The following is a 25,432-nucleotide window of genomic DNA, read 5'->3' as shown; positions in this document are numbered from 1 at the left end:
CCATGAGAGATTTATCCAGCCGCCCGCGCGAAAGGTGTCGTGACCGCTGATTTACACTGGCGATTAAAAAGTAGCATCGTCGCGGGCTGTGAGACGACGACGACGGCGATGGGATTGTTACAGCCGCCACCAGCGCGTCGGGTAAATTTTAATTGGATGCGTATAAATCTCGATAATTTAATTTAAAAGAGGCTTAAGTGCTGCTCGTAATTTATATTTGTGATTACGGAGGGCCAAGCGCGCGCGAAAATTACCTCCTCCTACGGCGATTTTCCAGGTTAACGGGAGACCGACCTTTATTTCTCGGAACTGTGCGTGGAGCTGCTCTCGGTGTAGGAGTGACTAGCATCGGGGACACGGGCGAGCGCTTTGATCGGAAAAAAGTTGAGACAAAGCCAAAATATTGAGAGCGCAGCGCGTTTTGCGAAAACGAAGGGGCCGTGTTTTAATCGGCCCTCAAATGAGATATCGCAGGCAAGTGCCGCCGTTAAAACGCGATCCACATGCATCACGATCCGAAAAAACTTTCCGTTCCCGTCGCTTTCCAAGTCAATTAAAGTTCTCTCTCTCTCTCTCTCTCTCTCTCTCTCTCTCTCTCTCTCTCCCGAGGAGAACTCGCTCGAGTATCGACGCCCCAATATCGGCAAAAAGAAAGAGTTTGCTGCCGCGATCTTCGAAAAGTAGCGTCGACGAAAAAGGAGGAAAAAAGAGGCGCCGCCGCTGCTACTGCTGCTGTACAGACTCCAAAAAAGAGATAGCAGCAAGAAGCCCGAGGTCATAAAGAAGAAGCTTCGGAACACGGGCCGATGAGAGCCACGGGCCATCAAGTGCGCCCGGGGCTCCGCTAGATTTAGAAGATCCCTCTCCTCGAGTGTGTTATACCCGCCGGGTTATTAAATTTTTAATGTGTCGAGCTTGCACCGCAGCGATGCGGCCCCTTTCCTGTCAGCGTGAAGGAAGACACGCTCGCGACTTTTCCGGAAATCGGGAGACGGGTCGAAATTTTTTTGTTATTACTTTTCATCATCGGTATTATTTCTCGAGGAGATTTGTTGCCGTTGACCGCACCGCCAGCTGACTGAGCTCTCTCGCGCAAACAAAGCAATACAAATTAATACGGGCGGTCGGAAAAGCGTGTTAGAAATATCTGTTGCCAAACAACGGAAGCCGGTGACGGCGCGGCGGTCTACCCTCGGGAGGGAGCGTTTTCGCGCTTTGATGGCGCATCAAAGAGAAAAATAGACAGAGCCCAGGATAAATGGTTGTTCTGCGTGGAGGGGAGGGTGTACAGTATATACTGTGCAGCAGCTCTCGTGATAAATTTATGAATCGCCCCCAATTACAATGAAACTCGAGGCACGCTTTCCCTCGGATTCCTTGCGGAAACTCGGCATGAAGAGCGATATAATCGGCCTGATAAACAGTCGGCGGCGTTATTATTGCCTTGCGATTATGTCCGCATTGTCGGCGCTTTTTCCTCCTTATAATCCATTATACACAGGGGTCGGGACCCGGCCCTATAGCAGTTTAAAGTTTTATCAACTGCAGCATTATGTGCGCGCCCCCGCAGCCGGGCTATTGATTTTCCACTTTGTTATGTGTCAAGAGGATTAAAAAGCGTACGCGCGGCAGAGCCGATGATGGAATTATGATTTATCCCGTTTCACATTCGGGAAAACCCTTAGTGGCCCCGATAACGCGCGCGATATCCATCGGCTGTAATGAATAGTTTGATTAGATCATTTTTTGGACTAGTAATGTCGACCTCGAAAATTTTGCACACGGAAGCGATTCGATCGGGCGTTTATGACGTGTATGCAGGCTTTCGCGTTCGTCGCGAGAGTCCGCATCGATTCTTCCGGCGCGAACGCGCGCGCGCGTCAACTATGACTAATTCAATCGCGTCGGCATATCGCTCACTCGCCATTGGCCGGTTAAGGCAAAAATACGCTCGCGAGTCGGCTCGAGATAATCTGGCTTCTCTCGATGATGTAGCCTCGCTCTCGTGTATTATTATATAAATATAGCAAAAGTCGAGTCAGCGGTCGCCGCGAGGAGGGGTTGGGGATAAAAGAGCGCAGAGTCGTCCCTTTCGCGCGCCGGGTGACACAATGCGCCAACAATGTCGTGGCATATACAGTCACTCGAAACCAAGTCAAGTGCCTAATAACCAGAATGCAGGCTCATCACCGAGCGAATCTCTCGCCGCCGCACACGCGACGTAAGTCAATACAATGCGGCTCGGGAGATAAGAGAGCTTCGCTCGCCGTCTTATTCATCGCATACGCTTTATCGCGTTGTCTCGCTGCTGCCCGATGACGATGGCACTTTTCGCGATCGCTACCGTCGGCGCGTGGGCGGATAATTATAAACGGCCGGCAAATAGGCGCTCGGAGCGTGTACGGCTCGCGTGTTTATTGCGGCTCTCAGTTATAAAATTGATCGCGCGTGGGTGTGTGTGTGCGCGCGCGCGATTGCAGTGCGCGGATCGAGTTGTCGATACGAGAGCAGGGAATTATTATTGAGATATCGACAGAATGTTTGTCGTGTGTCTGCCGGAGAGGGCATATCGTAATAGCCACTCGTAGATTAGATCTAGGACATTTCGGACTCGGCGACGTCTCTCCCTGTATTCATAATTTGCGCGGCGACCGTAGCGCCGCTCTAGCGGCGATTTTTGCAACCGCTCCTTTCCCGCAAGTGGTCAAATTCCTGCCCGATTCGTATATATAGCGCTCGGCTGTCCCCACTCTCAGCGTTGAGAAAACGCCTGGAATGTGTGCGGCGCATTCGAGTGTGAAGTACCGCGCGCACAGACGCTGGACGGGCGCAGTTCCGAGTTTGCGAATGGTTGATAATTATCGTGATGAACCGCGTAGGGGTCCTGAAATCAACCGCTCATGTGGGTTGACTGCTGCAGTATCTGCGGTGAATTGTCCGAGACGAGACACCGAGTGCTGCAGTTGGATCAAACGCTAGCCTGAATAATTGAACCATCGCATCGAAATTTTTTTGCTCCCCCGAGCGCCGCGCGTATCTCAATTAACCGTCCGCGAATAGATCGCGTCGCTTTCTTTCGGCGAAGCGGCGACGCTTTTCCGCTCCCAATCGCGCGGCCACGCTGCAGTTTGGCCCACGGCTGACTTTTCACCGCGGCCGACAAACTTCGGCGAAAGCGAGCCGTTGTGCGGGATCCATCGCTGCAGCGCGCGCTCGCTCTTTCTCCCTCGCGTTAATTTTCAACTTCAATTTAATTAAATCCCGCCGGCAGTGCGTCACTGGTCGCGGTGTAGCTTCAACTTTTCAAGATTTATAGCGCCGGCCCCGTGCCCGCGCTTCGGCGATATTAGTGGCTTTATTGAAAAGCACCGAGAGAGAGAGAGAGAGAGAGAGAGAGAGAGAGAGAGAGAGAGAGAGAGAGAGAGCTCCGAAAACCGAATCGATAACTCGGCTTTCGAGAGAGCGCTCTCGCGCGCGGCTCCCCGTCCTTTTTTTATTGGTCCGAATTGACAAAGTTGCCCCGAACAATTTCGCAGGGTAAACCAATTCTTTCGCAGCGATTGATTTTGCACCGATGCGCGGACGAGCGCTGTGTCGGCTGGATTACACTCGTATATAAAACAGGCTGAACCCGTTTCTCGATCGACGAGCCTTATAATCTTCCTGCAGTTTTTGTCGCAATTTTTCAAAGCCCCCTAATTGAAACGGCATTATAACTTATACGTCGCTCCGAAGCGACGTGCGTTCAATCCTCCGCGCAAAAAGTATATATGCGTACAAAACGGCTACAAAACTTGCTAATTCTGCTCCGCGGAGGAAATTTAATTAACGTCTTTTGCACTTGTTTACCCGCTGCGGCTCGTAAACAGCCCCGGCGCGCAGCGATGTAAAAAATAGAAATCGAAGGCTTTATTTCGAGAGTATAAGCGTCGCGCGTACAGCGTTGCGCGCGGGGGTAGTAGAAAAAGACGTTCCGCTAGAGTCCGCCGCGCGCGGTTGATTTACTGCCGGTCACGGTAAAGTCGCGGTGCACGTACGTGTGCGCGCGTGCTCACGAGTCAGGGTCGAGACAGTCGCCGTGCGATGAAAGATTCATTCGCGATCTTCGCGAGCCGTATTCGCGCGCGAGAGCGCGACGAAAATGGAACTGTCGAGAGCTGCCCGGAAAAACTAGCCTGTGTGTGCCGCGATGACAAGGAGACGACGACGCTGCTGCGCGTTTATGTGTGGACGTGTGGCTGTACAACGAGCGATGCTTATTAGTGGCCGCGTCTATGTATAAGGTCGCGTGCGATGGGATTTTCTAGGCGAGAGTTCGTCCGTCGCGTGAGGTTCCGTCCGAGGTGCTTCGCTCAGGGTTAGCGCGAATCCTATGCGACTCGGCCTGTATAAGCGTATCAAGCTCAGTTAATCACGCGCCAATCTACTCATATACATCGAAAGACTCGTATACATCGATATTTCGAGGAAGAAATTTTTGCCGTCCGGGGCAAAAAGGAGCATCGGACGGTCTCTCGGAAGAGCTCGACATGCACTGCCCGTGCATAAACTAAAGTGAGCTCGTAAAATCCCTATACGGCGTATTTAGCAAACAGCGTTCCCAGTGTTTTCTCTCTCCGGAGAGAGACCCTGAGAACGAGTGTGTGTGCGCGCGCGTGTGTCGGAAGGGCAGACGCTCCGCTGCTCAGCTCAAAACTGCCGCGATAATCTCGCGCGCGATGCGGTCTGCTCTCGGATCGAAGCCGGGAAGGCCGCTCTCTGGAAAGCATATAGAGAGACTCGCGTGAGAAAAATGCCTCTTTCCTCTGCTTTAGGAGAATCGAATGAGGCATTTCAAGGAAATCAAATCTGAGAAGAAGATTGGACGCGGCTCGCGCGCGGCCTTGGCGCCTCGCAAAAGGAAAATCGCTTTTTTCCTTCGCTGCCGCAGCGCACGCGAGGACATGCTTTTCTGCGGCGCGTTATTTTTCTTTCTCTCTCCACTATTCTGAGCCGTATCCTTCCGCGGCCCGCTGTAATTTATTGCTGCTAATAGAGCAAATAGAATGCCTCCGGCGTTTGCGAAATCTATAGTAAATAATTATACTTGTGTGCTTGTGAAAAAAACGCGCAGTAGCCGATGACGAAATGACATTCTTTTGTCCGGGCAGCGCTGCAGCGATTAAGATACTCTTATATCCGCGGCAAAATTTATCGGCGTTCCACAAACGGCCGCGGCAGTACGATTGCCTTAAAAGCAGAAATCGCCATCGGTAACGCAAATTATAGAGAGAAAACGAGAGGTTAATCCGATCTCCACGCGTCCCATTATCCTTTTTCCCTGATCCGCGCATCGCATTATCCGTCCATCGGCGATGAGTGTGTGTATATTTATTCTCGCGCACACGAGCGTTGCCGGCGGTGTGGCCCTCCCTCGATAACTCGATCCGCGAAAATCCAGATTTATTGTAAACAATATAACTGCGTTCGTTCCGCATTAGGCGGACGCGCGCGCGCGAGTCCATATTGTTTCGTTATATTAACTGATTACGCCGCCGGCATCAGTAGCGGGAGCGTAATGAATGGCCGTTTATTGATTGCGCGCTGCGCCGAGCAGAACGAATGCTAGTGCATAATATACACTGAAAAATAACACAGCCATTTTAACTGAACTCGCACCAGTAATCCGTCATTGTACGAAGACTCGCCAAAATTATAGTAGAGTTCAGCAGTTTTAAAGAATCAGTCAGGTCGTCTCTGCTGGTGTCCCGCGTAAGCGACTAATTTTACGAGTCGTGACTCGCCAAAATTACCAGTGGCACACCGTTGTTCTTACTGAACAGTCGTTACAGTGGCAGAACGGTTAAACCTACCGAACTTTGCAGCAGAAACGACTGTGTTTTTTCAGTGTAGTTGATGAAATTCCATATTCTCGAAAATTGTCGTCCATAATGAAGACACTGGTGGAAAGAGGAGCAGCAACGCGATTTTCCCGATAGCCGGCGGCGGCTGTACCAACAGCGTCTATCGCGCAGTAAACACTCGACGGAGAGCGAGATCTCAGCTTGTAATTCCCGAGCGATGCGTTTAGCGCGACGTCGAGCGACAACGCGTGCCTTTCCTCTTGCACTCTCTTTCGCGGCGGCGGCGGCTCTGATTTACGGCGCCGATATTTATCGGTGAAATAATTCACCGGCACTTCTCGCGGCGGCGACGCTCCTCTATCTCTCTCGTTCTGGCGCGCGAGTGCGAAAAAACTCGAGTGCGAGCGTATGTGCAGAGGAATGCGAGACGAGCGCGAACGCCGGAGAAAGGCTTCGCGTCCTGCGCGCAAATTAATCTATCAGAGGGTCAAACGCGTTTCAGCCGCGTATCGGGTGTCCGTTCGAAATAAAAGCGCGTTTCCCTTTATATTCCAGATCGTCGCCGTTCTGAATTCAGTCCCGCGCCTGTGTATATTGCCGCGCAGCGCGCGGCCACAGCAGAGCGAAAGGAGAGAGAAGGAGAGCCGAACCCCCGCTTTGCGGAAAAGCCACTGATAAAAGTGTCAAACGGAACCTGGAAGCGGACCGCGCGGCCGTAATGCACAATGAGCGAAGTGCGTGCGCGCGAGATTACGCGCGCACGCGAGAAACAAAGCCCTCCGCTCCGCTCTGCGCAGTTGCGCACACTGACGCACGCGCGCATAGCACTTTTGTCCCGCGCACGCGGCCCGAGCATTTTTGCCCGAGATCTCCGCGGCGCGTTGTTCTCTCTTTGCCTTTTCTTCTTCCCTGGTAGAAAATTAACGAGTGAAAAGAGTTAAAAAGTTTAGTTGACCATTATTATCAAATTTGAATGTAAAAAAATAAAGCAAAATATTGCTAATATTTTAGTGATGCGTGTCTATTATACCAACACAGTATTATTTTTAAGTTAAAAATTGTTTTTTCCTTTTTTTCTTGCATTAAAACGTTTGCATGTTTTATTACAAATATTTGGTTTTTTCACGATTGCAAGATATTTTTCTATAATTTCTGGATTGTAACAGTCATTTGACAAATTTCAAGCAAATGTTCTGTTTTATCTTGAGTTAATGTGTATCTCTATGCATTTATAATGTTTAAACTCTTATTTATTTCAATTGTTAACCACAACTTAGCTAGCAAGTGGCCCAAAACTTAGCTTATTAACCGTTAACGTTTCTACCAGGGTTGCGGGATTTTGTTTTGCATATACGGTCGTTCTTCTGTTGTACGCAAAGTCTCGCAGAGGCAAGCTGAATGAAGCAAATGCGGCTGATTTGCTAAAAGTGTAGTCCATTAGCCGCGGGATATCCCGGAATATAAATAACCGCGCCGCCGCTCGCTTCTTTCAATCAACCTGCAATAAGTTTGCCGGGCTGCGTGGATATAACGATGAAAACTCCTCCATCGAGCTGCGCGCGTTCGCAGAGGAGAAAAATCCTCTGTCGACGCGATTTATAGCTCTTTCACGCCAATAAGCGACCCGCCAGATATCCCACGAGCGTCGCGTGGAAAGCGCATGCCGCCGCGGCCGTGAAGCTATTTGTCTGAAGATAATTTTATTATGTAAATATGGCGTGTGCATTCAATTACGAGTCGAACTCGCGCCCCGGACTAATTGGAATGTTTCGCCTCTCTCTGTTTCAGGTGAGTAGCCGATCTACCTTCATCTCGCCACTGGTCGGACTCTCGATCTCCAGCGAGGTAAAGAGATACATGCATGCCCCGATTGAAAAGCGGTCGTCGTCGTAAACTCGACTATCGGCGGACAAATTGGTGTAACTGCTACGCGCATACGCGCATACATCGGAAAAATGCAGGCCGGCGAGATCCAGTCGGGAAAAAATATCGAGGCAACAAAAAGCAGTCTCGCCTCCGGCTTTCTCATTAGGAGGCATTTTCCTGGCGCGTACACAATATACACATGCACGCACGCCCGATAAAACGCATCGCCTGGCGCGATTATGCAAGCGCGATTGTTTTCGAACAGTGGTAGCTCTGCGCTAATGCAGCATTCTCGCGGCGGCGGCAGCTTTTTACAAGAGGCTGCAGTATCCGTGCGTGTACGCGATACACACACACACACACACACATTCGCGCGTAGGCAGTGACTAATACTCAGGCGGATCGGGCCTTAACTCATTCGACTTTCTAACACCGCGCGCCTGCGAAATTCTGCGCGTGTCGCGCGAACAGTTTTCTTCGCGGCCTTGCTAATGAACCGGTTAATGTAGTCAGCTGGCGATTAATGATCGAGAAGCGGCGCGCGAGTATTTCGGGCAGGATCGGGGTGTGTTGTCCACGTCCTCATGCTTTACTCTGGATTTTGACATTCAGTTTTTCGCGATTCGAATAACGAGCTCCGTTTTTAAACTAGTCCCATAAGGTGGACAACTTTCACATCGCCTTAAACACTCCACGCGCGCCGGTGAACGGAAATAATTGAATTTACAACTTTCTTTATACTCCATCGTCAGTTATTTTAATTAGCCCGCGAACGGAGCGACTCGCCCTCGCTATTCCCTCCAAATTGTCCGTGCCGAAATTTTCTAAACCGCGCAATTAAGCGGTGCAGCGTATAAAGCAGCCTAAGTCGTGGCCCTTTGCGGATTTTCTCGTGCCGATATGAGTTCGCGTCTGCTCATTCTCTCTCCCAGCTCCATCCCCGTGAATTCCATTAATCCACGTCCTCGGAGTCGCGATCCTTACAAGTCCATTCCATTTACAATTTTGGGAGCTTCGCGCCGAGGGAATAAATTGCGTCTATCCGTCGTCGTGCAAGTCTATGTACCTCTGGTTTCTTCCTTTTCTCCCGGTCTCCGTCTCCGTCTCTCTCTCTCTCTCTCTCTCTCTCTCTCTCTCTCTCTCTCTCTCTCTCTCTCTCTCTCTCTCTCTATACTTTTCTTCTCTTTTGAGTCGCGTCACGCGCGAGAGAGCCCGGGCTGCAGCGCGGCTGTGTCTCCGGAGCTCCGTGACAAAGACGTCGGATCGAGAGCCGCGCGAGCGTGGACGAGATACTGCGCGCAAGAATTCGATTTAACTTGAGCCGTGTTTTTCTCTCCTCGTTTCACCGTTAGATTCGATACTCTCGGCTCCGCCGGAATATTGAATGATAAGCTCTCGAGGTAGAGGCGTATTTTTTGCGGCAGGCACTATAGTTCGAACAAATTGACGCACACGAGAGCAATTAGCACGGACCGCGCGGCGGCGTATTATTTTAAAAAGTGCAATTTTACAGTCGAAGAAACTTGAATGAGGCGGAATGAAAAAACAAAGGCCGTGCGTGCGCGCTCGCGTTATCAAAGCGCGTGAAATACCCTGTTACGCTTCCCCATTAGGCAGTGCGTGAACCTGGGAGGAAAAGCCGCCCGCTATTGTGCGACGCATCTCTATATACAGTGAGAGGGAGAGAGAGGAAGACGAGGGAAAAGTCCATGCCCTCTCCTCGTCATAATGGCTTTTCCGGCCGTGCGCCTCCGTCTCTTGCAAAAATTACCTAGCCGCGCGGCAAAAACGAAGAGCACGGATCGAGGGCGCTATAGAACAGGCATCGATGCATCGCCTCCTTTGTTCGCTCTCTCGCTCTCTACTCCTATCGCTCCGACACACGGCGTACGTGTGTGCGCGCGGCATGCCTATACAGCACAGTCGCCGGGCTCGAAGGCGCGGCGGCAGGCAGTCTGGCCAGTTTGCGCACCTTCTCTCGCTCTCGCTAGCTCGGTGGCGTGCACGGGTTCCCCGCTCTAACCCCTTCACCTCGCGCTTGCAGCCTCCGTTTCCTTTCCTCTCCGCAGCGGCGGTGTTGTGCTATACGCGTGCAGAGGGCTCTCCACCGCACGCACTACGGCCTTAGGTGTGTGTGTGTGTGTGTGTGTGTGTGTGTGTGTGCTTTGAACGGCGCGGACGTGTGGGCACCCATCGACATGGATACCTTGAAATGGAGACGACGACGGGCTTTTTTCTCCTCGGCTGCTGCGTGACGTAGTTTTCGGTTAGGACTATTCATTACGCCACGTGCGACGAGGGAAATTAATCTCTTTTCGCCGCGAAAAAGAGAAAATTGTCCCACGTATAAGTATTGCGTCGAGAGGCATTACTCAGATACGCATCTCTCGGCAGGCGAGACTCGAGGGGGAGGGATCAAAGAGCGCGCATTCCTCTGCCGGAAAAACACGATAATACGCAGATTACACAGTTTCGGCTGAAATGATTAAGGATACGTGGAAGCGAGCAAAGCAAAAGTGTCGAGAGCAGAACTGCCCACGCCGCTTCGCTTGGTATTCTGCGCGCCGCGCACTCGATACCTATATGCCAGCTTCTCTCTCCTCCCACTTCCTCCCGAGCCGGCGACCGGCGAGGCAGCCTGCATGTCGCCAGGCCGAGGAGTGCCCCGCATGTACGGCCGCAGGAGCACGTATAGTCTGCACCACGCGCGCTCGAGAATATTAGTCCGTTTTCCAGCCTCGAGAATGCAGCCGATTATTCCCATTTTTTACTCTCGGAGCCGCGAAAAATGCCGCTCAACTTTCGAAACCCCCCGCGTTCGCAAAATCGCCGCGGCAAAAAGACGATCGCGCTTAACGAAGCCGCTGCAGCCTAGAGAGCGCGATTTTATTTCGCCCATTATCCGGCTAAAACGTACGAGCGTGTGCGCGCGCAACCGGCAAGATGCAGCGGCGGCCTAACGACTTTACATAAATCACTAGCGCGGCTTTTTCAGCGCGAGCGCGAGAGCCGATCGTTAAATGAAAATGGCCCGACGAAAAGTCCGTAACGGCCCCGCGTGCGAGATAAGCAAGTGGTACATATAGGCGCAGGTAGCATTACGCCGCGCGAGAGCGCGAGGCTCAATCATACAATCTCTGAATCGCCTCATTTCGATATTGTGCTTGAGCGATATTGTGCCCCGCGCGCTCGCTCGAGCCGAGATTCGCCCGTCGATACGTGATTGAAAGCCGGAGCGCGCTCGCGGCTTTTCACGAGCGATGGACTTATTAGCCGGCGACGAGATGAGTCGTTGCGAAAATGCCCGAGAGCTGGGCATGTGCTTGGAGCATAATTTATCTATTTCATTACCCTCGCTGACGCGTGGCTAATAACGCGGGCAAAAATAAACCTTATAGCCGCGGTTCGCCCGGTGTGTCTCAAGGGAGGTTGTACGTGCTGCAGCAACAGTGCACGCGGCCAGTTGGGCGCTACCTGTTGCACGTCGTCGTCGTCGCGACCGCTTTTTCAATATGCGCGCGAGCGCTCTCGGGGCTGAACGGCTGACCCTGCAGAGGACGAGTTTTCCTCTCTGTTTAAACAAATTTCACGATTTATCATACGCCCCTGGAATCTCGTGCACCTCCCATACCCTTGGCAACGATTTGTAAGAATTACACGCTCACCAATACAAAGAAGTCAGCCTATGCACACACGCATACGCACGAATCCCTTTTGAATCCGCTCCCGGGCCATTCGAAACAGCAGAGCAGCAGAGCAGCAGAGCAGCAGAGCAGCAGAGCAGCAGAGCAGCGGTAGCAGTCCGTCCCCGCGCGCGCGCCCAAATCCCCTACGACTACGCCCTCCGCTGGATGTAAAGCTTTTCGAAAAGCCGATTTATTTTCGGGAATTTGCTCAAACTCCATATTTATACGGGCGAAAGTGACGCCCGTCAAAGGACGGGAAACCGAGGGGAGAAGCCAATGTATATGTGTACAGCGATAAAAGACGCGAATATCTAACATATAACGAACGAAAAAGTGCATGCACAGAGAGATCGCGTGCGCCTAATCCTAGCAAAGCCCCGGCGCTTACCGTCGCATTATACGCACGTACACGGTTAAAAGCGCGCGAGATGGCAGGTCTGTCGACGCTGAACCGATGAAAAGCCGAGTAATCTTCGTGAAGGTGGATCTTCGGCTCTTGTACGCCGCGGTCGTTTTTAGCTTAGCGAATGAATTATTGGACGAGCCCAGCACGCTATACTTCCTTCTCGAACTGCTTTTGCTTCATATCGGCTGCATTGCTCATGCGTGATCGCGCGAGTTTATTGGAGCGAGAATTGTGTTTTGCGTGGATTCCTCAAAGTCCGGTGAAATTGTTCCGACGCTATTTTTCAAACAGGCTCCCTGTTATCTTATCCGTAGTTTTACTACAAACGAATCGATAATAAGTAAACGAAACTTTATCTCGCGCATAGATAGCGCACGTGGAAAGCACAATCAATATCAGACATAAAAATACTATTACCCGCTCGCTGTATATCACGCGGAATAGCTTGCATGAAAATCGTGTCATCGATACATTTGAATATTCCAGATTAGTATAGATAGTTTAAATTCGTCCGCTTATCCACCAAAAATCGTGTCAATGTTCTTCGATTCACAATAAGAATGCGAAAACAAAAATCCCACAAACTTTTTAATTCCGACTAGCTCTTTCATGAAAACTCTGAAGCTGCTTTTTCCGCTACTCCAACTTGGAGAAATCTAAAAGCGGCGGGCGGAAAAACTTGATAAATAATGAAGCACTACGAGGAAGTCGCGAAGCGTAAGAAAGTCGCGAGAGCATACCTAGAAAGACTCGGGGGCGCGTTGAAAAAAGTCTCCGCAGTCTCGGTCGGAAAAACCCTAACAACGAAGTGAATCACCGAAGGTCCTTGACCCCCGCGGGAGAGAGAGGGAGAAAAAACAGCGCAGAAAAAGTGATTACTCGAGCGATTAGGATCGAGATAACGCGCACGGGGCGCTTGATTCGCGATTAATACGGGCTTCCTGGAAGGGCTTGCACGACGACAGTCGGAATCTCAAATTGAAAACTCTTATCGTCGCCTTTGGCTAGTAGACGCGGCTTATTGTGCGGTCGATTAATTTCACGCTGCGCTCTACAGCCGCGGTGTATGCTATAGCTATACAACGGCGCGCTCGCGCGCGCGCACGGCCCAACGGAACTCGGCTTTCAAAGGATGGCTTTAATGGGGCCGATTATCTTTTTAATAAGCCTATAATCATTTCACGCTGAAGCGTTTAGGAGCCTTTTTTCGAATTCGTTACGAAATCAACGCGGGGCGATCATTACACTGTTCTGATGAAAAAGCGGCTGTTAATCCCGAGCAAGGTCGGTCTGAAATATAACCGAGTGTATATTCCTCATCGCGGAGCAACTTTATCATACAACTATACATGGAGCAATTTTTGAATGCGATGCGATATCACCTTCAAACCTACAATCCATTGTGCGGAGCTCCGCCTCGAGCGCATCGGCGAGTCAATTTGTCAGAATCAGCGAAACACGCGCGGACGTCTTTATCGATCCTCGCGATCTGCCTCTCGAACGTAAGACGTTACACGCCGCGCACACCGCCCTGCAAAAGGACCCGGCGCGTATACATAGCAAGCGCACCAAGTCAAAAGCCTCTCGAACCGAATCAATCTCGGCACGCAGAGAGCGGGAATTGCGCAATGCTCGTCGATGCATAGCGATATACCCGACTGGCTTTCGCAGGTCAGTCTCGCGTTTTCGGAATCACCCATTGTATGCAATAGCGCGCACGGGCGGCTCTTGAAAAATCCAAGATTGATAATCGTGCGCGTCAGCCGCGATATCTCCGATCGATCGTTGTTGTTATTATTTATCGAGCGGCGGCGGCGGCGGCGGCGCGCGCGCGCGCGCGTGGATTCATCAGATAAAATGCCGCGAGAGAGGGCTAGGCTGTGCGCGGAGCGTAATAACGCTGGTAATAATATCGACGCCTCTGCTGTGCCGGGGTGTCGGCTGCGCGCAAGGTAAACTCGCTCTCTCGCGTGTCGCAACGCGCGCACATAAGTGATTGGCTGAGGAAGCGGAGCGCGAGCGTATTTATCCGTCCGCGCGCGTCGTGTGCGTTTAGACGCATATACAAGAGAGAGACTGCACAATGCCGCTCGTTTCGAGAGCTCTGCGAGTTATACATCGCGCGCGATGCGTACACACACACACACACACACACATGTATATATATATATATATATATATATATATATATATATACACGGCTCTCCTCGCCTTTCTCTCGACGCACGGCGCGGCGGCTCTACTCCTGGGCGTCACCGGCCATATAACGCACGTATACGAAGATGAGAGATGCAGCCGCGGAATTGTTGGCCTGTGCGTATACCTCTGCGCTTCTCTGGATCGGGGCTATAGTTTTATGAGTGGGTTTAAGATCTTTTATACTGCGCTACCGGATGCCGCGATCCTGCTCTTCTTTACTATTATTCTTTCTTTCTACTAGCTACACCATTATTTGCACTCTGTGCTAAGTCCTGGCGAGCTCGTACACCCAGGGCGCGAAAATTACATTATTTTCAAGCCGTGTCACGCTTTCTACGAGGAAAACAAAACTAAAATAGCTGCACGACCGCGGAGAGTAGCGTGTGCTCTCCCCGAACGCGAATATAACTCCATTATCGGCGTAACCTACTGCGGGCAAGATAAACAACAATTAATCATCATGTCTCCGTTACGCGCTGAGCGCACGATCATTATTCAAAGTGGAATTTAGTTGAAAATAATACGCTCCGCGCGAGCGCGAATTGATTTATACCTTCTACATTGATTCGCCGCATCGAGGCACAATGAAGCACCATATCGATGTTCGCGATTCTCCGAAGCCGGTCGTTCCGGGAAATCCGAATTAAATCGCGAATAATTGACGCAGTTGATGTCGTTCTGTCGGAAAGCCCACTACCGCTCGCTAGCGTAAAAGGGTTTCGTCGCCACTTGGTCTCGCTCGACGCGCGCTAAGTTCTAGGCCCACGCTGCAGCCTACGATGCAGCGCGCGATAGCCGCAGGAGACGACCGGGCATCAGTCCAGGGAGAGAGAGAGAGAGAGAGAGAGAGAGAGAGAGAGAGAGAGAGAGAGAGAGAGAGAGAGAGAGAGAGAGAGAGAGAGAGAGAGATGGACGGAGAATCTAGTTGCTGAACCGGGCCGTACGGTACAGCCTGTTGGAGAGAGTCCTTTGCAAAGGACGAGGCGATCGTTTGTCTTGTCGCATTATTGCCAACTATTATGCCGCTGATGACGACGATGGCTGTACAAAAGTATCGATTCGAAATGGCCGACGGCCAGTATACATACCGCAGCATGCGAGATGATATAAGAATCGAGAGGAAGTGGAACGCCGAAGGAGCAGAGCGGACAAAGCGACAAGAGTAGTGTACACGGACACTCGCGCGCGCGAGATAAAGAGAAAAATCGCGCGCGTACATTCGCTGTGGATGTGCGCAGAGCAAAAGAGGAAGTCGAACACACGCGGAAAGATAAATGTCCTTTCTAAACCCGCACTTCGTCGCGCATGCATACGCGGCGAACGCTTCATAATAACAATAACGCGACAATAAGCTTCCAGCCATTCTCCCTCTATGCTAATTGCGCCGTTGTGGAGTGCGTATATTCTTGCGATCTACACTGCTGGAAAAAATCGGCGTATCGTTATAATTAACGTGCACGCGGATAAGATCCATTGGCGCACGGATCCTTGCAAGTTGCAACGCACAGGCTCGTCAAACAATCCACTCAAAAATCCATAACTATTTGAAAACGCCGAGCGTAATTGGCTCCTGTCTCTCCCTGAGAGAAAAGTGGCATTGTCAGTAGCGGCGTGTCATGTACGCCGACCGCTCAGCCCTAAGCTCGCTCGGTCGGCTCAGCATCGGCAAATCGTTGCGATAAGCAGCGTAAAAGGGTCGGAAGAAGCCCGTCTTATGGAGGGAGAGTCTCGACTCTCGCGACGGCCGCGAGTAGAAGCCGCGCCGTACTCTATGCAGTCTCTCTCGCTGGTGGGGAGTGCAGTCGCGCTGGACCCCGCGAGTGGAGCAGCAGTGTCCGCACGAGCAACAAACGCCCGACAGTCCTCGACTCGCCGCCGGCCGATAGCAGTGAAACTAGTGCACGCGCGCGTGCGCGCACGAGTGAGTTATTCTCCTCGGACTGTCAGTTCGGCTCAGTGCATCGAAAGTGAAGTCGATCGAGTGCACGCAGTGCACGGGCAAGCGGGTCAAGGCAGCGAGAGATCGTCCGATCGAGCGTCGCGGGCACGCGACCGCAGTGCCGGCGATCGATTCGGAGCTCGCGCCATGCGCGAGGCCCACTGAGACACGCTGAAAGCAGTCGAGAAAGTACAGGGCGCGAATCCCAGGAGCCAAGATGAACCGCAGCTTCAAGAACAACGCGGACTTCAAGATGAACCAGGCGAGCTTCAAGCTGAGCGACTTCGACGTCGACAGCAAGCGCAGAGCGGAGCTGCAGACGGCCGTCGCGCGCTTCGCCAGCAGAAAGTCCTCGCCGCCGTTCCACAGACTCCAGCAGCAGCGGCGGCGGAGCTCGGCCACTTCCAGCCCCTGCAGCCTCTCGCCGCCCGGATACTGGAAGCACTACGGCGCGGGACAGGAGAGCGGGGTATAACGCCTTTTTCCTCCGCGACGCGAGATTCCGAGCGCGGATAAAATATGATTGCACAGTCATATTGGCATAACATAAACTGCATTATGCGCGCGCTTTTAGTCCGGGCGCAATAAAACAGGTTTCATTGTTCCGGAATCTCGCGCGCGCTGTGTTGATATATCGCATTCTTGCGCTACTGGTGCGCTCAGGCAATAATAAGGCGGCGTTGCGAAATGCTCGCATTCGCAGAGGTTGAGCAGAAAGCGGGAGGGAAAAGGGGCCGTTATTATCAGTGATTTCTCTTGAACGAGCGTCTGGCCGCCGCTTGCGTACGTATTCTAATTCAGGACCGGCCGAACAATAAAAATCTCGAGGAATTTGACTTTAACAATAAGCAAACGAAAAGTAAGCCGAGAGCACATGCTCTCCTCTCCCCGTTCGTTGCTCATTCATAAATGCAGCGCGCTCGGAATACATTACGCGCGAACGAATGCGCACGAGGAGATGCGTACGAGCAGGGGAGGTCACTGGAGAGTGCTGTGCACTCGTTATTACATACCTGCCGCCGCGCTCGCAGGTCCTGCCCTTCGCCGAAAGTTGGAGATTCCCGGCTCATAAATATCGGCGAAAGCCCGCGCACGGCAGTTTTCCAGCGAAGGACAAGTGAGCGCTCGCAGGTACTCTCTGCGCTCGGCCGTCGGGCAGGTTATAGGCGCCCCTGTGCAGCGTGTACCTGCCGAGGCGTGAGAGCACCGCCACCCGTTACGCGCGAAACCGCAAGAAGGCTGCGATTAGCCCTCCGTCCCTCCCTCGAGCTTTAGTGCCCGTACGTGTCCCGCCGGCGTTCATTTGCCTTTTATTGCCACAATCGTCCTTGTCGTCGACAACGTCCCTCTTCAGCAGCTCCCAAATCTTATTACTGCAGCCCTGAACGTACACACAGCGAGAATACAACCGCTGCGCGACAGGAAAGCAAAATATTTCTTCGAGGCGCAGGTCCTTTGGGAGGGGGTTGTAAACTCCTGAAGCCCCCGGCGATTGTTCTTTTTTTGCGCTGCTCATTGTTCCGTTCTCACTCCCGGCGTTTTCGGAGCCGTGAACGCGTTTGTCGCCCGAACAGAACCTGCGTGTAGTTAGGACCCTGGTGACTTTCTCTCACGACGCTCTCGGGTACGGCTCTTCTCTCGAGTAGACTCACGCCGCGCGGATTCCGGCGACGCTTTTTTCACGTCGATGCTTATCAGGCCGATTGTACTTTCCGCAAAAATTGTCAATACCAGCAGTGCGCTTCCAGGCAACCTTGGCGAGCCTGCTCACGAATATCTCGCTCGGTGGAACGTTAAGAGGCTCAATAGGCACACAACTTTTCTTTCCCCACTGTGTGTATGCTCTATACGTTGCGAACATAAGCGCATCGATGACCGATTTAGCCGACTCGTGTTCTCTCTCCCCCTCCCTCTCGCGAGAAGAGCATTGTACGGCCGCGCAATTAGGACGAGCCAGTGGCAGTGGCCATATACGAGCTGACCTATGGAGCGGAATGCGCGCTGCTACCGAATACTTTTTTTATTCTCCGCTGCATCCTCGCGGGCTTTGCATCGAACGCGTAGCGTGTCTTTATGGCCGCGTTCTATCTTTATATCGTCTTTACATTTCTGCCACTGCGCTTTTTATCGAGGTGTCGAGGTTGCACAGGCTGTGCGCGCCCGCCTGCGTTTATGCGGATAGAATGCGACCGGTCTTTTTTCGAGGCGAGTATAAATAAAAGAAAGTGACTGATAGGCGCGCGTTCGTTCCTTTTTTTATACGCCATTTTTGTCCCGAGGCGCAATTGATTTGTTGCTGTCATTAGCTTTCTTGGGATGTTATTATGAATGAACGTTAAATCTAGTCGGTAACATCTTCGATCACTATACCTGTATACAGGTAGGCATAGAGTCAATCGAGGAGATCGGATGGAGCGATAAGAAAGCGCAGAGTCCTCTCTGGAAATTTGCAATTGTATACATTTCCTCCGATGTAGCTCCTCTCTACTCCTACATATTTATCGGGACGCACTTCCTTCGGCGGTTTTTCGTCGCATCCCGTCTGCGCGCGCTGCTGCGAGTAACAATTACGCGGTCACGACCTCGTATTGATAATAAATAATTAATGATCGCACTGGCTTCTCGGAACCGCGCCGAGAGTTTCATTCACCCCGCGCCGGATGCTTCTCTCTCTCGGAATGCACGCGCGCGCGCGCATGTGTGTGCGTCTACGAGCTTAGCGCAAGAGGCAGACTGCGAGGCTCCTTCCCTTTCCTCTCGCGCTCGCAGGTTTCTTCGCGCGCGCGTGCAGCGTGTTTTGCCTCTGCTCGCATTAATTTTCGCGCGATATCGCGACTGCACCTTCGCGCAGAGCAGCACTTGCCGAGCCAGTTCGCGCCATATCAATTCAGAGCCGCGGTGGGTATACGTATTCGCACTTAATGAAAGTGATAAGCGCGCTCGATCGGCCCCCTTTCTGCGGGTAATTGCCGAACAGCTAATTTCTTCATCAAACTCGCGCAGTGCGTATTCGCTCTCAGCGCACAGAATACCCTGGTGCGGAGCCTCCTTTTCATTCCAGCGCCGTCTGCGCCATCAGACAGACAGACAGACGGAGGCAGGCAACAGCAGCCCGCTTTCTTCGCGTAAGCTTGCCGCTGTATGCTGATGTGTATGCTACCGTGCAGCAGCAGCAGCGGAGCTCGTGGGTACACACGACGGAGTAGCTCGTCGTGTGTATGCCCTTTCGTATGCGACCACGTCCACCGCCTAATTTCCCGCGGCGCGCTACATACTAATTAGCCGAGGATGCGGAGAGAGAGCGAGAGAGAGAGAGAGGGAGGCAGAGGCAGAGCGACTAGAGAAGCAGCCCCCTGTGTACGCGCCGTGAATGTAACTCGTCGCCGCGGAAACGGGCATTAGCTCAGACGCTCCACACGATCCGCACACACAGCCGCACAGACACAGAGGATGCTTTTGAGCTCGCTGCAGCCCTAACCCTTTCCGGCGCTGTGCTTCCCTGTCTCTGTCTGTCTCTCTGTCTGTCTGTCGTCTTGCTGTATAACGTCTCCGAGAGAGAATTTCTCGGCCACGTTATTTAAGTAAATTACGCATTCTCGCTGAGAGGATCTCCCCCCCCCCCCCCTCTTTCTCTCGGTTTTGCAAAACGGAGCACGACGACGTACACGCGCCAATGGCGGCTCGCAGACAAACTTTGCCGCGCCGTTTGAGGGAAATTTCACTTTGAGATTATACGTATATAACTATACGAGTTCTGAACTTTTGTTTGCTTGGAATTATAAAGCCGCGCGTATAAAGCTATGCGCAATTTCAACGACAATGAGAGCTGCGTCGCGATGTCGAGAGAAGCTGCATTAATTTTCATCGATAACATGTACAAGCGACTATATCGATTCAATTTCCCTCGAGACTCGCTGCGATTCCTCGTACGCGTCCATTTTTCCGAGCCCCGCTGCGGAGAGTCGCACTTTTTTGCGTCTCTGTGTCGAGATGGCTCTGCGTGTGCAGTGTGCACAATAAGTTCTCTCTCTGGAATCGGCCTCGCGAGCTAGCGCGCATCTTGGCCTACTCTCAAAGCCAATTGCCGCATTCAAATGATAATTGATGGCTCCAATGCGATGGCCAAATAGTCGCGCGAAAATACTACCTCTTACGACACGCAGCGCCGCAGTATCTTGTTTATTGTCGCACCGCTAAATTTCATTTCAACGCGCCCATTTAATTCACACTAACTAACAATCGTTCTTCTTTTATGTTTCAGGTGAGTTACGCTTCTTACAAAATTCCCGATGGTCCCTACCACGTAAGTTGCACGATTCGCACGTGTACCATAGAATAAAGAAAAATCGAGAAAAGAACAGTCGAGTCCCTTTCGTGCGATGAGATCATGTCATTTAAGAGCGAGAGCGCCGCGAGCGAGAAATCGCCGTTAGCCAAAGCTTGCATCCAGGTGACACGGCATACGGTGCTATCTGGCATCGCGGATGTTGTGTACCACCCAGCGTTCTTTCGTCGTTCGAGACTATGCTGAACAAGTACACCACCAGTTATACCTTGTGCGCGCAGCTTGCAGTATACGAAACCGAGAATTAAAATCGATTCGTAATTCAGCATCTGGACACAGCTCCGGACAGAAATCGGCATTAAAAAAAACGCAACTGTCGCGAACCAGCAGCACACTTCGAAAGTCGCAGTCGATAGTCACGTACGTCGTCTCGCTGGCGTGTGTACCTCTTTCTTCCTTCCTCTTCAGCATTAAAGGCGCAAATTACCGCGTGCGTCACTCGCAATTTCAGTGAGGTAATCATGATCGGCGACAGTACCGACTATAATCACGGAGACTCATTTGCCTGGACTCGCGCGCGCGCGCATGAGCAGGGAGCCCCAAGGGCCGTGCGATGCTGGACTTACAATTTGCTCCGCGAAAGCACTTATGCGCATATATATCTGAGAAGAGGGAGAAAGCAGCGCTTGGAGATCCTTACTCGGCTCTTCCAAGTGCGCGCGTTTTCTTCGTTTTGCGTCTAGCCAGCACTATACAGGTTTTACTAATAAAACCTTTGACTTTTTTCTTTCGTCACCTCTCAGAGAGATAAACTCGCTCTTCGAGACTTTGTAATTACGAGCTGCGCTCGTTCTGCTCGTCGAAAGTGGAAGCGGTTTGTCAAGGCAATGTGTGCAATAAGCGCGAGGATCAGCGAATAATTTTAATAACTCGCGAGCGGTCTGTTTGCAGAGTTATCGCGGGTTCGTAACGGCGCTAGACAAATTGCTTATACGAACTTATTCGTAGGTATGCGCGGATCACGTGAGCGTGCATACGATTACAATTATTTTTCCAATCAAGCCGCGCGATATTGGCTGTCGATTTGGCTTCGATACATCGACTCGGTCATCAATTCTGCGCACACAAAACAAGTGTCAGTCCATGACGGCCGATTGCATTATTAGTCGCGTGCTACTTCACATCTGCATCGACGGCCTTAGGCCCTCCGCATTTTCCCGCTCGGGATATAATAATCGAGCTTCCTATATACCTGAGGTTTCTTGTATTGCGCCTCTCGGCCCTCTTGTGTCTGCAGTCGCGCTCTCGGATCAATTAAGCTGTATTACAGAAGCTTCTCCGCAGCGAGTCTTATTAGCTATGTCCCCGTCCCTCACAGACATCTCAATGATTTCGCCATATACGCGTGTACGACGCATTGTCAATCATTCGGCGTACTACGCACTTCTTTTTTTTCTTCATCGCGCCGCTCTCGCACATACTATTTCAAAACTCTGCGAAGAAAAAATTGCGTTGGACCGCGGCGTTTACGAAAAGAAAACGCAGAATTTTATTACCATCACGCGCGCGGCAATGATTCGCGTTTAGCCGCAGCGGGTCAGGAGGAAACGGTCCAATTATACAATTACGAAAGTCCCGTACCTGGAATCGCGACTACTCGCGCCGCGCGCCGCGGAAAAAGAATTCGCTCGCGCCGAGGAAAAGGCTCTGCGCGCAAAATGATGGATAATCGTTTTTTTCTTATCTCATTCGCGCGCAGAAACGCCCTCGGGGGATCGCGCTTTTCTATTGCCGCCGCGCGACTATACGCAGTGCAAAATCGAGTTAGTTTTTTGCATGAAAATTATCCGAGAATTCTGGCACTCAGCCGTGTAAGTTATTAGAGCAAACAACACACCGAGAGCTCTCACGTTGCGCAATTTCTCTAGTCGCGACTACTCGAGGAAAATCTTCTGAAGCGCGCATCAAAGCGCCATAATACAATCGTTATCCCCGCCGGCGACGCACTTTTATCGGCGCTCGCGTCCTCCCGAGATTCCCTCCGCGGAAGCCATACCGTAATTATATGCGCGTGCCGTGAAAGTTTTTAACGATCCCCCGCGCGAAAGTACGTAAAACGGGTGGCCTTGAAATTTTCAGCTGTATTCTCTCCCCGCGCTCGACGGCGCGGCATATTAAACGCTAATTATGCGCGCCGGCGTCGCTTTATTACTGACCCCCGCATGAGCATTTTTCATCCTCCTTTTTTTTACGCGTCACGCCGCCGAATAAGAAACTTTTCAGGAGCTTTATTGCCGAGCGGAGTTAATTTTGTAGGCGGTACCGTTGGAGAGAAGCGCCGTATTAAGAGCTGCGTGTGAGCGCGGAATGCAGGTTCTCCTATAGCGGAGGACTAATAGATTTTATTAATCATTGTTTTCCTAAAATGGGGCAGCACACGCCGTAAAGTCGCTTCGTGTGCTCCTTTATACGTGCGAGCTCGTTCGGAAGATTCAAACACTCCCGACGCAAGAAGCGAGTGCTGGCGGAGAGTATTTTGCCCTTATAAAGTCGAGCGCTTCCCGCGCGACCACAATGGAGATCAGCCGTGCGTCAGCGCATCGGCAAAGCGCTCACGTAGCTTATCAGCCGCTAATTGTTGGTTATGTATCCGTCGCACATAGACGCGGCTCTCGCATGCGTCTAATAAATAATGCACGTGCGAGCGGCCGCGAGATGCCCTGCGGGGGACGCGCGAGGAATGCCAGGCGGATTTTTTTTTTGCGTCGCGCTGTTTTGTTCCCTCGGCATGATCGTTTTCGACTTGGCTCATTATATGATTAATTAATTTCCGAGGTGTGCGAGAGTGACTGCGCGAAATTGATTGTTTGATATCGACTGCGATATTGACGCAGGAATGTTACCTATCAGGATGCATTAGCATTGCGAAAGGATGCAATATGAGCTAATACACGCGTTGTACTTTTTTTTAAAAATCGTTCAATTTTAACGTCCCGACTATACACCCCGCCATTATCCAGGTGTAAAACTTTTAGCGTATAGTCTCTCTCCCGCAACAATATCGGGCTAATTGATTCCTTTGAAAAATAATGATACTCCTTAACGCCATCACAATAATAATTAGCGCAATTTTGTAACCTCCAGCGATTAACTGACACGCACACGCAAGACTAATTGCCCGGTTTTTAAAGCGGCAATTTATTATGCTAGCTCGCAGCGTATACTAGGATCTCTCTAATTTGCAGATGCTCCGTAAAAGCGAGACTGACACGAAAAAACGAGGAAAAAAATTCGCTGGGAAAAAACTTATCCGTGAGAAAATCGACTAATAAAATAATTCGCGGCCGTATCAATTAGCGTTAGAGATCGAGAAATCGATTATTCCGGACGAAACGCGCGCGCGCACACACACACACGCAAGCCGCGGAATTAAAAGCGGGGAAAGGAAGAACCGTCGAAAAAGAGACAAGTACACGAGCGGACAGAAAAAGCTATCGGTACATGGCGGCGGTTCGCATATCCGCTCTCCGGGAAATTACGTATGCGCACACCTGGCCCATCGTCGCGTTTGGGCCCGGTACACAGGGCTTACGTCATCCTCAGCTCCGGCGTCTCGACTTTTCTCGGACCCCTCTCTCTTTTCCGTCGTTGCTGGCGCGCGCCCGCCGAACGATCAAGCGCTAATTGAGAGACTCGTTAAATAGCCCGTAGCGCTTCGATTGGTCGCGGCTTTTTAACAGGCTTCGCGTGGCACTGATTTTCCGCTTGCGTATACACTTATCGCACTACCTTTATATCGTCTCGAGCGAGCGCATAATTGAAATTGAGTGACCGCCGCGTTTCATTCACCTGTCGCCGAAAACCCATTGATTTAACTCTTGATACAAGCCGATCAATCAGTTCTGGTAGAATTTAATTTGCCGCTGCGATGTGAAGGACTGGAATTTCATTAGCAGCCTCGATTACGACTCGATCAAAGCTTCATCGTGAAATTTCTTTTGTGCGGCTTGTTTTATAGCTCTTTGTCGTCAATTAATACATAGTTCGAATCGAGTTGCTCCCGTGTAGATGCCAGTGCGCATTTTTCTTGTTTACTCTGATAAGTTTGACAGAGCACGTATTGAGTTGGCGGGAGTCCGTTGCAATGTTTATTGCCACGCGACTCGGTACTTCCTTTATAAGATCGCGCGACAGCGAGATCTCTTTGTTCCGAGATCACTGACAGCTCAGCGAAAAAGCACACACACAGACAAGAAGACATTTAGTCATACTCTATAATGACGCGCGGGGCTCCGGGAAAATTCCGGGAATCGCGACATTGAAAATTAATATCGTCGTTTGGAGTAAAACTCGCGCGCGAATAAATATTCAGAAGATCTGCGCACTTGTAACGAGAAGCTCACCGAGGGCAGACTACTGGTGGCATAATCTTATCGCAAAAAAGATAGCGCGAAACATTGTCCGACAAGGGTACACAGCAGCAGATCGCGGGCGTCAGGTTAATCAGGCGAAACTCGACGATCCCCAAGTTTTTGCGAGGTGATGCAGCAGGCAAGCGTCCGCTCGAATTCAGGCAAAGTCACTTAACGCGCGGAGACTCGGCGCAGCGCTAGCATAACATCCGGCCCGTGTCGACGGATAAAATATAACTACGGCGACTCTCGACGGCTTCGAAAATATTGTAGCCGCGAGCCTCGCTAATTTGCCGTCAGCGCTGACCTGTGTTTTACAAACCATATATCAGCACTGCACTGCGCACTATAGCGACTTTTGCACTTTCGCGATGTGCAAATGTCGAACGGCGTTGAATATTTTCCTTCCGCTATACTTGGCTGATTGTCATACGCGAACTATATCAGAATCGATTTACTATAATCTATCGACGCTGGCGGAGTTCGCGATTCGAAATGAATTATTTCAAAGTTGTCTCGTTATCGGTGACTTATCGGTGAGTAATCCGTCGTCGATCACGGCCAGGATATTTTTAATTTGCAATAAAAATGAAAAAAGCGCTTATAATTTATGTTCGGAGAAGTTCGTTGGAAAGAAGGCGCATAAGTATAGAGCAGAGTCGGAAAAGGCGGATGTTCGAACATGCCTCCTCCATCTACGGGCATTTCCTTAATGGACAGAGGAGCATAGCGCGCCATGGGAAACCATTGGCCCCTATGGAGCTCTAATAAACGTGTCTCTCTATACATGTGCGCA

At 51.3% G+C, this 25,432-nt stretch overlaps 1 protein-coding gene across 25 annotated transcripts in view; it reads left to right on the top strand.

Moving 5' to 3' along the window:
• LOC100120439 (protein daughterless) overlaps positions 1-25,432 on the top strand; it is a 126,113-nt gene that overhangs the window by 80,895 nt on the left and 19,786 nt on the right. For 15 of the 25 annotated variants that reach the window (XM_031925469.1, XM_031925462.1, XM_031925471.2 and 12 more), the window contains 2 exons: positions 7,632-7,688; positions 20,201-20,242. The exons of 7 other annotated variants lie outside the window; for them this stretch is intronic. In XM_031925469.1, coding sequence (XP_031781329.1) covers positions 7,632-7,688; positions 20,201-20,242 — 99 coding nt within the window. Of the gene's footprint in view, positions 1-7,631; positions 7,689-15,860; positions 16,409-20,200; positions 20,243-25,432 lie in introns of those variants that run through there. 3 more of the 25 variants (XM_031925465.2, XM_031925478.2, XM_031925477.1) reach the window with 2 other exon arrangements.

This window comes from Nasonia vitripennis, assembly GCF_009193385.2.
Source record: "Nasonia vitripennis strain AsymCx chromosome 2 unlocalized genomic scaffold, Nvit_psr_1.1 chr2_random0010, whole genome shotgun sequence".
NCBI classification, from domain to species: Eukaryota; Metazoa; Arthropoda; class Insecta; order Hymenoptera; family Pteromalidae; genus Nasonia; species Nasonia vitripennis.
Note: the sequence above shows the minus strand (reverse complement) of the source record. Positions and strands in the feature narration are given on the sequence as shown.